This window comes from Python bivittatus, unplaced genomic scaffold (assembly GCF_059951505.1).
Source record: "Python bivittatus isolate LINGU-HERP-01145 unplaced genomic scaffold, Pbiv_v1 ctg000850_np1212, whole genome shotgun sequence".
NCBI classification, from domain to species: domain Eukaryota; kingdom Metazoa; phylum Chordata; class Lepidosauria; order Squamata; family Pythonidae; genus Python; species Python bivittatus.
In genome coordinates this window covers 19,928,729-19,944,822 of record NW_028277112.1, presented here as the reverse complement: position 1 = coordinate 19,944,822, position 16,094 = coordinate 19,928,729, and the positions used below count along the sequence as shown (strand labels likewise).

Below are 16,094 nucleotides of genomic sequence, written 5' to 3'. Positions count from 1 at the left end.
GCTACATTTCAATAACTGATGTACTGATTATGCTTTATACATGCAGAAGTCTAAAAAGGAAACAGCAGGAGGACTAGGTACACTAAAATTCACCTGTGCTGACACAGATCTCTAACTGCAATTTGCCAAGCTTGTTCTCCTCATGAGGAGATTACTATCTGATATGACTCTGGAGAGCAAACAGCAGTGGTGAGAGAAGCCCACTATCAGCCTGATTATTTAGCGCGACAATAAGTAGTTGGGTTGTTATAGCAGGAGCCTATCCAATACCTGCTTACCCATAGCCTTGTGTAGCCTGTTAACGAATGAATGAGAATGAAGGAGGGAGTAGTGTCTAAAAGCATAAGAATTATGTGAACTTAGGATCTTGCAAAAATAATGCAATGGGTAAATGTTGGTTCTCTGTATTGTTTGATTTATGTTCTAAGTATATGGATGTTTCATGGAAGATTATTGTTGAATCTCCCAATATTTTTCTAACAGCACCCATAGAGGTCCCTGGCTTTGATTCAGGCCACATTGCCCAGGTTACTTCTCAGTTGCTGTTTGGTTATGAAGAAAACTAAACCGTGGTGGATTTTGGCAAGAAAGTGAAAACTTGCTAGCCTACAAACTGAATTAGATGGTGACAATGAAATGCAAGTATGTTTTTTCTAGACTAATGGGGACCTATCTCATTATGGAGCACGACGACTTACTTCACAGATGAAAAACAGCTACAAATGATATTTGTAAATTTTCTTTTCTGGAGGATATCAGAAAGTTACTTCTCTTCATTTCAACATCGAACCCCTAACTTAATGCACAACAGTATAATTTTAAAATAGACCAATTTGACTGTATTTTGGAAGTAATTTCAGAGATTTGATTAATAGTCTTTGTAGTATACTAAATTATTTTCTGTCTTTCAGACCTTTTCTAATACTTTATTTCCAATCTTTATACATATTATTTTAGTACATGTTTTACTTTTGGAAGTGTCATAACAGAGTTTTTGTATCTATTTAAATGAAAGACTCCAAAACCTTCCTAACACTTTGCTGTCTCACTTTCATCTAACACAGTAAATGGAAATTCTAGAATTAAAGTTTGTGTAGTTTAAGTTACACCAGATATGAGTTTACAACGTCATCAACCCAGTTGTATTAAAAATGCATCTAGAGTATATAAATGTAGTATGTAGAGAAACTGGTAATATTAATGTAAAATAATTATAAAGCATTCCCTTTCTTCCAATATCATTGTCAACATAGGTTCTTTATCAAATCTAACACTTTCTCTCATAAAAATCTGACTATAAAGAGAAACCAGAAATTAATATTATTTATTAAGATTTACAAATGACCCAATAACTTTTTTTAAAAAATGTTTTATTTAATGTGTATCTTAGACTCATATCTTCACAACTGCAGACAGCTTTTAAGTAACTACTATGGTGGCAGTGTTATATCTCTTAGGAGAACCAAAGATTAGAACCATTTTCAGCTGTGATTTAACAAAAACTCTAGATTAATCGTAAAAAAAACACTTGACTTGAGACATGCAAGGACAGTGACATAAGTAAGTTAAAGATTCATCTAGTGCTAAGTTGCTCAGAGTCTTTATAAGCCATTTCCTAACAAATGCTAAATAAACAAAATGGGAAACATTTGTTGAAGGACAGAAATATCTGTAAATGACAAACAAATCCCAATGTCAAATAATTCATATATTTTATTTCAGTACCATTTAGCACATTAGCAAACTGGCAAAAAAGCATTCTCGGATATTGTTAGGGGTGTTGTGAAATGAAAATTACTGAGTGAAGAATGGAAGTGTGTCATTACAAGAGATATACACAACCAAAATATCAAATCAGAGGCATTTTTGGTTCAACAGTTTCAAGATGCCTTTAATTCTAGAAGTAATGGATTCTGAAGTAACAAAAACATCTCTATTTACAATTCAATTGGTGCTGGAGAAGACTCTTGAGAGTCCCCTGGACTGCTAGGAGTTCAAACCAGTCAATCTTAAAGGAAATCAACCCTGATTGCTCATTGGAAGGATCGATAATGAAGCTCAAGCTCAGATATTTTGGCCACCTAATGCGAAGAGAGATCTCTTTGGAGAAGACCCTGATGCTGGGAAAGATTGAAGGCAAAAGGAGAAGAGGACGGCAGAGGATGAGATGGTTAGATAGCATCACTGAAGCAATGAGCATGAAACTGAGCAAACTCAGGGAGGCAGTGAAGGACAGGAAGGCCTGGCGCAATATGGTTCATGGGGTCACGAAGAGTCGGACACGACTTAACGACTAAACAACAATTTACAATTCAATAAATATTATTTATTAATCTGCCTTTGTTGTAGAAGAAACAAACTAAACTTCTGTTTATTTAGTCTGTCATAATTTACCAAAAATACTTAGATAAATGTGTAATCATCAGCCAGGTACCATAAAAACAATTTACTCTAGAAAATATTAATTCAAATTGATGCCACTCATCAATTTGCTCATCTTATAAAGAATAAATTTGCAGAACAGGTAGAATCAAACTGATCTATTGTGTGAAACTTCACTCAGCAATAAAGCACTTGCAAAAAGAACCAGACCCCATCCTCAGTATTACAGGTAAAGTTGAGAAAAATTTCTACATGAAATTCTGAAGGGCCAATAACAGTTCCTGCAGGCTAAGAGCAGGGGGTCTTCTGGTTCTCTTGAATTTAAAAAGTTCCAGAAAGCATATTAGCAGACTGTTTGCCCATGATGTAAACACTACAGAAATAGACAGACAAGTACTGTAGTTTTTTGCATAGCCTATAAAGATAACAAGTAATGCTTTTCCATTATGTTGCCTGACTACACACATTATTGAAGTTATGTAGAACATACCTATATGGAAAATGTAACTAAACTCCTAATGAAAATTAAGATTCAGCCCTTATTTGGAGAAGTAGATGGTCCCACTGAAATGCTGAATATGGATATAGACACTTGCATCTGAAATCATACCTATATCTATATGGAAAAATGTCAATAAAATTAAAACTTACCAATTAAAACAAAACAAAATAGAAACCCATAGACAAATGGTGATTTCACTTTCTGAAGGACTCTTTAACAAACTGATTTCAGTTCCTGAATACCTGTACTCCTTATAACTTCAGCCATTTCCTATTCATACACAGAGGTCAATCAGCATCCCCTCTGAAAGGAGAGGAAAACATGTTCCTTCTTAAATGCATCAGAAATTTCTATTAGTTCTCTATTCTGGTTAATTATTCTTATCATATTGGCTACTTTGCTAATTACTGATCATTGATTTGATTTCAGTAACAGTTAAGAATATTTTATGTAATGTTATTTTGAAAATTCTTGTTCAATTTTACATAGCTTGTAAATCTCTATTTCCTTTTTGGTTCTCCTTTCTTTTTTTCTTAGTTGTGCTTTAAAGAATCTGTTAAAATACAATGATTTTTTAAAAAATAACAGAAAAAAGCTGGGAAAAAAGAGAGGACAAGACATGTAAACTGTACTAGTTCCTCTTCTTGCTCATTTTCTGAGAAAAGACAGATAACCAGACTTATAACATCCCTTTAAGGGTGAATAAACCTGCCTGACAAAGCCAATCCCTGGCAGATGTCCTGCCATAAATAATAAAGGAAGAATCGAGGGTAGAAAAGAAAACATAATTTAGTATCAGTAAGGACTTCCCTGTATAGAAGTGTACAGGAAGAACATCATGAGTGAACCAACAGTATTATGTTTTTTAGATCTTGCATGGGTTTACTCTAGCTAGTGGAATCTGCTGGTTTACAAAGAATGAAATATGCAACACACAAATACTAGGAAGAAGCACACATTTGTGCACACACACAATACATTCTGTTCTTTGTTTCCAGATCATTATGTAACTGAAATGCCCTCCATTACTATGGAACAAATACTGTTGGGGGGGGGGGCATGATGGAGAAAAGGAACAGAGTATTACAGAACATAGCAACTAATTGGCTGAATTCTGAACAAGGGCACTCCACACTGCAACACTATACAAGTCCTACGTTTATCTTATGCAAAAGAATGGTCCAAAAATCTGTAGTAAAGCTAGAATATCCCACATGCAGCCCCAGTGCAATTATACTGTTTCAACATTTTCTCCTTTGTAGTGTAAGTGTAATCCAGTTTACTGTAGTATAGTATGTCCTGACTGAAGACACTACATCTAGAAAACATTTAATCTACATAACTAATTTCCAACATTCTGTGTCATCAGGAGGACCAAACTGGAAAGTTTCAGATATGATATGTTGCTCTATGGAGGACAAAAATTATAAGGAAATTTGAATAAATCAACAAATGAATTTGCCTATATAATTAACTTAAAAGCTGAGATTTGGGGGATGCATCTATGTTCGTTAATCTAAGTACTAACTGAAGACAGTTTCTGAACAATGGTTGAATATTGATTTTGTTAGCATCCAATATAAAAGTTGAACGGGAAATATCCACTAATTGTAATTAACTTCCTCATTAAACTTGGATGAATTCTCTGTAATACATTTTTGAATGCATTGTTCATTCAAATTTAAAATAATTCAAGTACCGCTGAGAAGTTACAAATTCCTCCCTCAAAAAGGAAATACACATACAACATAGCTTACAAATATAAGAATGGAGTTTGGTTTGATTTTTATATCAAAAATATACTTTTATATTAAGGTTCAGTATAAAGCAGAAAAACAAAATATAGAGAGTATTATATTTTATAATGATTTTATAGCTTCCAAAAGCTAAGATGAGGGGAGGAACAAGCTAGCAGGATTCCTGTATTTTGAAAGTGTTCCAAATATGGAAGAGGGAAACTTTACCTCTAATAGATTCTGAGACTCATGATCCCATCCTCAAACATCCTGCTGACCAGCTGAGACAGTCATTCTCTTAGCACAGGGGCAAGATCTCCTGGCTGCAGCACCAATCTCAGAGTCTGGAAAAAGAAACCTGCTCTGACAGTATCCCACATGGCATCAGCTGAAGACTGTGTTAAGACAGACTTATGTACAGATTGTTGCATTTAGATTTATTTTGCAGGGGCATTGTTATTTTTAGGTCTGTCATTCAGGGGAATCAGGGCAGAGGGGGCAGCGAAGCAGCTAGAAGTGCTGTGCTGCTGTCGGCAGCTTCCCTTTACATTTGTCACGTGTACAGGTTGGAGGCTTGAAGTAGAAGCATTGCTTGCATACTTGGATTCGTTCTGATTTGCAAGCCTATGAAGGAATTTCTGCTGCCTGTACTTGTTTGATGTCACAAATGTGAGTAGATATTGCTGTTCTACAAATGTGGCATGCTATGACACACCACTGTCATGAATTTCCATGTATGGCTTCGCAGATTTTACAAATGTTAAAGAGGAATAGTTCTTTGCCTCAAGACAGAGTTTCCCTACGAGGCTTTAAAGTGCAGAACACCCCAGCCACCTCGTTCTTTGGGAAGCAGACAGATGGGTGACATAGAGGGGCTATGTTAGACATTTGTTGGCTTCTTCCTGACATAATTCTCCCCAAAGTGCTAGATTAACACTGTTAACATCCTGCACAGTGGCAATAAAAATACAGTCTTAAACATTCTAATTCTAGCTGATACACACGTCTGTATTCTTTAATTCTCATATTCTTTAGTCTATACCTATGATGTTTTAACTGTTTGGACAATCTATTGGAAAAAAGAGAATTATGTCTTTAGTAAGGCCTAAAGCACTGGTGGAAATTTGTGGCACTCAAGGCTTAAGGTACTGTCTAGTATTAAGGCTTAAGGTATTGTCTAGTATTTCATGATAAAATCTGGTAAACTTATGGTAACTAAGATTATCTCAGAATTAGATGTCCACTTTCAAAATGGAAAAGCAAGTTTAGTTCTGAAAAAGTTTAGGACTGTATTGGTGACACATTAAGAAAAACTGGTTAATAACCATTTTGTAGGTAGTTGGAATACAACAGGAAAATGAAGTATCAAAATCTGTAGTGCCTCACTATGAGACAAATCTTGAAAGAAAAATATTGTTAACACTGTAGCTGGAATGAATGATATGTATCTTCTATGAGAAGCAATTTATAGTGTTAAATTAGGCTATTACAAAAAAAATAAAACAACAGATTTATGAAATTGAAGAGTCTAGAGAAAATGTCTTATGAAAGATTCTCTTTCAGGAGTTGTGACATTTATAACATTTATAATAATGCAAAGTAACTGAATTTTTTTTATCACACCTAGAGAATCTATCCATCTCCTGTTCTCTGACCTTTAACCATGATTATAGAGAGAAAATATCTCTTATTATTTTGATCTACTTTAGTCTCTTTCTTATAAACACTTTTAATAGGAAGAAAATAATACACTTAGGCAAGTGTTAACCTTTACTTGAACTGTGCGTTGTTATTCTGAGAAAGTATCCTCTCAAAGGCAAAAATGTAACACAATTATTTTGTGTATAAGTAATCATACTGCATCAGTACCAATTATTTTGAAGTATGGCATCAACCAACAATCAAGAATCTTGCTATAAATGCAAAATGAATACTTAATCTATTTATAAAAGACATAATATTTTAAAACACACTACTATAATATAAATTATGTCTAAGCAATTTTGTGTCTTCCTTTTTTCTGAAAACTTCTGCTTTGCAAACTTTAAATACAACTTTAACTATTCTTTGTGCAGCATCAGATGACTAAAGTGGTTCTAGTTTCATGATCTTAAGATTATATAGTGCTACAAACAAATGACTAAGGCCCCTACTCCCACAGAGGAAAGAGACAAAACAGAAGCATTTAACTTTATGATTGAGGGTGTTGATTTGAAGGGGATCTACTGGGGCTGGGAAAACAAATGACTGATTCCAACTTACCAAAATTGGATAATGGCAATACATAGTCAGTGTAAGCAGCATACATGGATTGCTAGTTTGGGAAAGTATTCATTTGGGCTCAAATATTGTAGAATCAGGCAGGCCTTAGAACTTACCTGGTCTTCTAAGATTTCTTAATAATTAACATATCTAATTAACAGTCAAGCATTTTCCTGGCAAGGACATCTTTTGGGTAAAAATCAAAACAAAACAAAGTAGTTAAATGCTGATTCACAGGATCCCAAGAGGGATGAAAGATAATCACAACTACCATGTATTTCTCATAATTACACTGCATCTTTTGTTGAAAGTCCTTATTGCAACACTCTAAACACACTATGGTTCAGGCCACATTCCTCCTAGATTTCAGACATTCTGGAGAGTATTTAAGAACACTACATCATGCTCTGATTGCTCCAACAGAGCCCTCAGTGTGATGGATTTGCTTTGGACTACATTATTATTGCTTGCCATTCTGCAGAAAATGCTTAAACTTTGGTTAGAAGACTTGGGGTTTTCCTCACGAGCCTATCATCCTGGGATTAATTTTCCTCCATCATGAACAATAAACTTTGCAGAAACTAAAAGATAATTAACCTGATAAACAGAGTATAACCATTTCATAGTGCCTGTTCCCTGCACCTCACCATCATTCTATTGTGAGAGCCAAATAACATCTGCCTTATAAGTGATATGGAATGATATGCAATGGTGCCTGACCGGACTTGGCTTTACCTACCTATCAGGAAATAGGTAAACTTATGCTTGCAGTTGTGGCATGTTCAGAGGGGGACAGAGCTTCTAGCTCTAGTAGGTTTAATCGTTTCAACACCACTGGGTTAGGTTCAGGAGCAAGTGGGGGTGTGTGTGCACTTAAGAGTACTTTTTCTGAATCTAGCTGAAGGATTTGACAGATTTGATAATTAAAAAAAAATCATTGCTATATTGGTGCACATTTAAAAAAATGGTTTAATAATTCACATTACTACATAATATATAATGGATAACACAGTTTTCATACCAGATAGTTATATACCTAGTATGCTTTCATTCAGCCATGGATCTGCATTAAGACCTTCTTCAGCCAAAGGGATTCTTATTAGTAGGATGTAAGATATCATAACTGAAAATCTGCTTGTTTACATAAGTAATATAAAAAATGATTCCAAGGCAGAAAGAAGGGGAAAGAAAATGTCATTCCAGAGAAGTTGCCCATTAATGGTCTTGTGATATACTGCTCCCTCAGTGCCTCAAATGGTGGGGAACTAAGCACTTCTACAAATGTATTAACAAAAACCCTCAATCTCATAATATTTACATAGATAAGCAGAGAATGAAAGTTGAAGAAGCAGAAGAGAAGGAACTGAAAGATACATAGATTAATTGAAACGTTTTGTTTACTGAGAATTTAAAGGAACATTTTTCCTTTCAAGGTTTTGTTTAATATATTAAAAATTCTCTTTTTAAATATATAAAACCTATAATATTGCAGTATCAGTGTGACAAGTAACACTGAATCTATAACAAATGAACTGATATTGGATAATATTCCTCTCTATAAATGCCTTGGTAGATGACACTGTGAAATGAATTCTCTGCTTAATGTGCTTCAAAGCACAGAAGACAGCTTGAAAACCAATTGTTCAAATAAAAAATTCACAAGAACATGTTGGAATCTTCCATATACTCCATATCTCTTGAACAATACATTTAGAGAAAATGGCAAAAACCCAAAGACATTCAGAAGCATAAAAATTATCTCTTCTGCTACATTTATACAGCCAAATGTCATCAAAGTATCCAGGTAAATTGAACTCTGTGAAACCTATTTAAATATTGCCCTTTCTAAAATACTGCACTGTTCATTTACACTCAGTCAAAATTATCAGTGAATCGGAAATACTATAGTAAATCATTATTTAGTTACAAACTGTATAGGCAACCCCAATCTGTTATGACTCTGGGTGATTTTTGGACTTATTTCCGATCTCTTTTAGCATTATGCTAGCTCTGCTTGTGTATGTGTGCATATGAGAATTCAATTATGGTGGATGCATATGTGTTGACTGTGTTTGCACATGCATGTGAGAATCTAATCAGGGAAAGTGCATATGTTCTTTCTCTGTGATCTGTGAATGTTTCTGCTCCCCCCCCCCCCGGTCCCCATGCTGAATTTATGTGTTTCTGTTGTATATGTGCAGTGGGAATTACAGGGTTTGTATATGCTCTACTCTGAGTCAGATGATCCAAAGAGAGGACCGAGGGGGACTTAGAATGGAGCCACTGGCAGCATCCCAAGCTCCTGCCTCTCCCAAAGGGATGCACTGGGGACGTTTTTTCTGGATATGTTTTCTTCACAGCTCCCAGCAGGATCCAGCCTATTTTTGAACTCAAACTTTCTTTTGTCTGTTTCAGCCATCGCACCAAATTTGGTTCCATTCTGTTCTTTTTTTGGAGAGGTATCTTGTTGATAGGTGAGTCCCAACCTTTTAGAATAATTTATTTCCAGCTGGAAAGAAAAACTGTACAATTCTTCAAAATGCTACTCTTGATGTAAATTATACTTAACATGACTACCATCTGTCACCACAGGATTTTCATACCTAACAAGAAATTACATTATCCGAATCCCTTCCAACTTATAAACGTTCTTCCTGAACTATGTCCCAAACCAGTTTACTTAAAATAAATTAATACACAATGACTTAGGCACTTATAGTGAATGAGTGAGAAAATGTGTTTGCATAGATGGCAAGTCAGCAATCATTCCTATGGTCAAAGCTGCATTTCTTTCCAACCACGATCATAAAAATGGTTATTGGGTCACTTATTGGGTCCAGATTATACTGCATTTCTTTAAATACTATATGCACACATTCACAATTTAATTACATGAACCAGCTCTCAGTTGTTGCCTTCCATAACATATTGCACTGCTGGAGATGTTTAAGCAGAGGTCAGATAACCACCTATCACAGATTCTTCCGCCAAGGAGTGGGTTGCACTAGACGATCTCCAAGGTTCAACCCTTATGTTGCAACTCTTGCGTTCTATGATCTATGAATACTGAAACCTAGTATACAGATTGTTCTTAACAAAAGTTAAAAGGATATGTTAATTGTACTGTAAATCTATAAATGCCTTGCTTCTTGGATGCCTAAAGCAAATGACAATTTGTTTCAGGCAACTAGGTGGATCAATTTTTAAAATGAAAAGGGTAAATTTGAGGAATGACTAAGACTCTAATAAAGTACTTCATTCTGTAAACAATAAACACTCTCGTTTGGATATAACACAAAACGGAGTTATATGAACAATTCTAGATAAGCCTGGAGGTTGTGCTGCCCTTCTTTCTACTCCACAATCATAAATGAGTGAATGAAATAACTTTCTAACTCACCATAATTTAGCATAAGACTAAATCTAGACAAACAGTAGTTTAGCCATTATTTATTAAAACAAGCCAAGTTAAAGGCACAGTAATATAAAGATGGTTTTTCTTATGGAGTGGGTGGCCATAACAAATTTAATAAATGGAATTGAAGTGAATAATAAACCACAGTTAAGATTTGGACTCAAAACCTCTGTATTTTTATTAAGTGTTCAGGGAGAGGGGACAGCCCTAAATCAACAGGAAATAGTGATATAGTGATATATTTATAGTCTAAATGAGGCCATGGGTAGACCTTATTTTTTATCTAATTGAATAGACAGACATGAAGTAAATTATGGTAGCAATCTAATACACACACACACACACACACACACACACCATGGCTTGGTATGCTATAACTCAGTTATATCCTTAGACCAGACTTACAGGTCATATTAAAACAATTTTGTTTGATCTGCATAAATAAAAATGAGCTGCAGTGAACTTTGGCTCCTACTAACCCTGTGTAAACAAAGAAATGTGAGAGTTTGTCATGTTATCCAGATAATCTGTGAGTAGTTCTAACACACTTTTGTTTAAAGCTAGTCAATTTCATCTGTAGCTTCATAATTTGACTTGTTTTAAACAAAACACAGTTAATGTTAGTTAGCTGAAAGTAGAAAATTGCCAGGCAAAAGAAAAAGGGAACAGAGAACAAGTGCATGTCCCACTTGCTGTTTCTCCAGAGGCTCACAGCTTGGTTTTTTCCTACTCAATACATGTAGAGCAACTATGTGTGCAAAGGATCGAGAAGCATGTTTGCTTAGAGCTGCGTCCAAATGTCCTTTCAAAATTCTCCATCAGAGAAAGTGGGTGGGTTATTTCTCTGTATTTCTCCAGATTAAGGAAAAATTCTCCAATTGTATCTCAAGAGCAGGATTCTGATGGTATCACTATTATTCTGTCATGGTATCTTCCCTTGGAATTTAACAGAAACATGGGAAATTAGGCAGGCTGCAAGCCACTGGAGTGATTACTGTACAATGAAAGACAGAACAATCGGCATATATGCCCTGAATACCTTATAATAAAGTAGTGCAAGAATACCACACTCCATCTACGAAAATTAAAAGAAAGAAAGAAAGCATTTTTAAATCCTCTTTCACCAAACTGACAGAAAAACAAAAGGAGGACTTCTTTGCTCTGCATTACTATGTGAAGAGAACCATCTGATGGTGGGAGCACCAGACAGTTGATGATATCCAACTACTAGCTAATTCAGAGTTGGGGTGGGAGTAAAGCCTGGCATCAAGAGCTCTTGTGAATAACTTGTTATTTTGGCACTGTATTGCAGCATAATGTCAATGTAGCACCTGTTATTATTGGGGAGCTGGGTAACTGAGGCTATGAATGTATAGAATTGCCTTGACTGAATGATAATCTTTTGAAACATGAGTGTGAAGTGCTAATTAGACATTGAGTATGTGCGGAAATGCAGATGCTGCAGGCTTTCACTCTGATTAGATGATGAGTGGGGCTCTTGCTGGAATGTGTCTGGGCAAGAAGCATAATGGGGAGAAGGAAAGAACTGTTAATCCTATCAAAAATGTTTAGCAGGAGATGAGTCTTCAGAGAAGAAGATGTGAACATTTGGAAGCTATTCTACCTTTTGAAGCTGTATTTGTTTCCCAGATACCAGTTGAGCCCACTGGTTTAATGGTATATCATTCAATATTAGGTTAGTTCTTAGCAATACTGAAGCTATCTATGATCTCTGAGAGATGAGTCAGTTTGATACATATTACCTGACAGAACAGGATGTGGTTGATTTAACCTTGTTTTGCCTAACTGGGTATTTGGTGCAGTCCTAACCTATGCTGGAGGGTCAGGCAGAGGAGTAACTGCAGCCCACAGAAGTTATATTTTGCCCACAAGAAACTTCTTATTCTGGAACAGGCTTTGCTTGCCTGTAAATGGTTTTGGGTCACAGAGAGTACCTCAGATTGCTGCTGATGGACTGTTCACACTGATACCAATAGTGAAACCACTATTGTTCTAATAGTGTTTGTGGATTTAATTGTGTCACTAGTTGCTCAAGTGACCTAAGTGGCTAAGAGCAATTATTGTCAGTTTATGACAGTATGACACATATGATCTGTCCTATAGAGGGAATGCCTTGCCACAGTAATCCATAAACCAATACCCTCAAGATTGGACTACTGTAATGAACTATAGAGAAAAATCTGGAAGCTTTAGCTGGTGCACAAAGCAGAGCTAGGTTACTCAGCATAGTCCCTGAAACTGTGGTGCTGACAGGTCTGTACAGCTTGATAATGGGCTATCGAGCCATGTTTAAATATTACCTATTACATATTGGTTTAGAAGGCCTTAAACAGCTCAGGTTCTGGTTATTGGAAGCATCATCTACTTCTACCTGATCCTTCCAAAACTGTCTTGCTGATGATGCAATGGCTTGCTGACATTCACCTGTGGTAGTGTGGAGAAGCACATTCTTTTTTGTGGTGCTCACAATATGGAATAATTTCCTTATTATGATTGGGGTGGGGGGTTCCCAGCGGGCATGTTTCTGCTATCAGTTAAGGATTTATCTGTTGCCTAGGCATTTTCCAAATTTTTCAGACTAATTACCACCTACCTTAACACTGTTGATAAAACAGTTTAATTTTAAAATATATAATACATGTGGTTATTTTTTAAAAAACTTGTTTGAGATTTTTGATAATATCAAATCAGCATTTTAAAAAACCCAAATGAATAAATAAAATAAAAACAATCCTGGCTATATGACATGAGTCTGAGATTTTGTTGCAGCTCATTTCTGCTTCTGTATTTTTCACGAAACAAGAACATTTGACTTTTCTTACCTGTGTATACAGTTTTTGGATTCAAGATACGCCATCCCAGCAGCAACATCTAATGAGAATTTCACCAACTGTTTGGTTTTTAGCTCATCCTTTTTCTTTCTTAAAAAGGAAAGGAAATCACCTCCTAGAGAAAGAGACAGATTGGCAATGAGACATGACAGGGATGATATTCCCATTTATCTCTCATTAGTGATGCTTGACTGAACAGGAAGCAGTATACTCTCAGCTTTGCTTTTCAACCAATTTGAAGCTTAAGTGAAAAAGAAACAACGAAAATGCAAAGATTATAGTTTCACTAATACTAAGGTTTTTAAAACTATCTTAGATATATCTCACTTACAAGATGAACTCTGTGCATTGCACAGAAAAGCAGAAACTGATGATAATATGTGTCTTGTGTATCCTATGCACATTGTTTATTTATAAAAATTCTATCCTGCTTTTTATCATTGAAATCAATTCCAAAATTAGTACAATTCACTTAAAACGGTTTATAGTAAGCTTAAAATCAACAATGCAGTAAAACTCTTTTATAAAGCACAATAATATCTTAGATAACTTTAAAGAAACATAAAACACTGGACAAGAATATCAGAACAGTTAGAAAGACACCACAGCTCTAGCTGACTGAAAGCTTGGATTGACAGGTGTGTTTTAAGTTGAAGCTTAAGTTTAAAAGACTTGGTGCCAACAAAAACTGAACAAGAAGGGAATTCCTTAGCTGGGCAAATGTAATGAGAAAAGTTTCTTTCAGCTCACCAAATGCCAAACTTAGAATATGTGACAGTGCAGGGCATCCTGACCACCTCTTAGCTGATATATAGGTACATATGGGAGAAAATGCTCTGCTGGATCATTATTTTAATTTATTATTGAAAAAGATGTGTGCTATTTGCATGATGTAATGCTAACAGCTCCATTTTTAAGAAGGGCATATAACAGTTGGGGAGTCTGTGTTAAAACAATCCATAAAAATTATGATGTGAGGGAGTATATGAAGTTGTAATGTACAGAATTTTAGTTTCTATATTGTTGAAGTTAAAGGCTTACAGGAAGGCATGCTCCAAGGAAAGTTGCAAGAGGAAATATACTGGGGTAGAGGAAGAATATTTTTCATATCTACCTGGAAACATCATAGGTTTTGCATGCAAAGCATGTGTTCTAACCACCGAACTATGATCCTTCCTATTTGATCAGGATACAAAACCTCGCACAGCTGTTTTCATTTGCGCAGATGAATTTGAGTAAGACCTGTTAGACCTGAGTTTGTGACATTGTATCGTGACACTGTATAGAGCACAATCTCCCTGGGTGTCTAAATGCGTGTGTCTAAAATAACAATTTAAATGATAGTCTGGGCATTTATTTGCATTTTTATCCTATTGCATTCCCTGAAAGCTCATTAAGATCAGAGGAAAAACACTGATATGAGAATTATCAAACATAATTATCAGGGTTTTACTTTAATGAATCAATCTATTAATGTATGCCTAGAATTCAAGGTCTTAAACAGCTTGGCCCAAGGACAGATCACAGCTGGGGTGGGTGAAATGTAGCCTATATGTGGTTTCTCCATGTTCTCTGTAGCATCCAAAGACTCCAAAATTAAATTATGAATGCATTCCCTGAAGAGAAAAAGAGTGCTTCCCCTGCCTTTTTCTGTAGCACGTACAAATAAATATACATATATTAGTAGGAATCAGAAAACCAGCATAGCTATTATTCTATTCTAAGCTACATTAATTCCACTGAATCTATATCAGGTAATTTTTTTCATACACTGGCTTGCTTATTTTAACACAAAACATTGCAATCTGCAGAAATGTGATTATTTATTTATTTATTAATGTATTTATTATATGAAATTATTAATGGATATGCTTATTAACAGCAGACTTTATATATTTAAAAAAAACTGCCTTCATATAAAACTGGCATGACTGTGAGAGTGATTAGTGTAATTACCAATTCCTGAAATTTTTACCAAGTGTTCCAAAGAACCAGGCTTCCATATATAAAAAGACTCAAGAGGTGATGACTTAATTGCATGCTCTCTAATTAAAGCTATCAAGAAAACAAACTGCCCTACTAAACTCTTTGGTTGTTTTCTCACCTATATTGTCTACCAAATATTACATGGTTCTAATTTATTACTTCAGTAATAGTGCTATCACATTTATGAACCAGATTGAAAACCCTGGAGAGTAGTAAATAATATTCAACCCATCATTAGTCACTTAAAAAATTAAAAAAAAATGTCCAAAATGCTTTTATACAGCCTCAAGTGTGTAATTATGTGCTTCTGTAGAAAATGGATGTGAAAGTAAATGTTATAGTTGTAGACTGCATTTATATAAAACATTACAAGCTCCAATAGCCATAAACATGGTTACAGGCAAGACCCTAAAAATAAGTTATACATGGGATTAGATGAATTTATTTATACACAGATTTAGTACCTTGCTAATACACTTATATTACTCAAGGTGATTTACAATAGTTAAAACAGCAAACTAAATCAGCTTAACATAATGAAGTTAGGCATAAGGGATCCTATGCCACTACCTTCTAACCACATGGTATTTGTTCTTTGATAATAATAAACTGAGGCATTCTTCTCAAGCTTTTGCTTCAGTCCTGTTGAAAACTTCCCCAAATATGCAAGTCCAAGTTCTATTTAAAATGTTAAAATGGTTACCAATTTGGCAGAACAATTTGGAAGATCTTTTTCTATTAAACAGTGCTACACCCTCCTCATGTCTGAGTGATGAGACATTCTAGCAATAGCGGGGTTTCTCTGATATTCCGCTCCCTCTACAGCTCCCAATGCCACCTTCTATTGTGGAGATACTTGGTAAAGTGAGAAATATGGATGGATATAATCAGGAAAAGATATTCTCCTATTCAGCCAAAAGAAAAGCTTCACTGGTTAAATAAACAAAAATGATGGAAAG

At 35.2% G+C, this 16,094-nt stretch overlaps 1 protein-coding gene across 4 annotated transcripts in view; it reads right to left on the bottom strand.

Moving 5' to 3' along the window:
• FER (FER tyrosine kinase) overlaps nt 1-16,094 on the bottom strand; it is a 213,106-nt gene that overhangs the window by 33,112 nt on the left and 163,900 nt on the right. For all 4 annotated transcript variants that reach the window (XM_088129770.1, XM_088129773.1, XM_088129772.1 and 1 more), the window contains one exon: nt 13,141-13,264. In XM_088129770.1, coding sequence (XP_087985896.1) covers nt 13,141-13,264 — 124 coding nt within the window. The remainder of the gene's footprint in view (nt 1-13,140; nt 13,265-16,094) is intronic.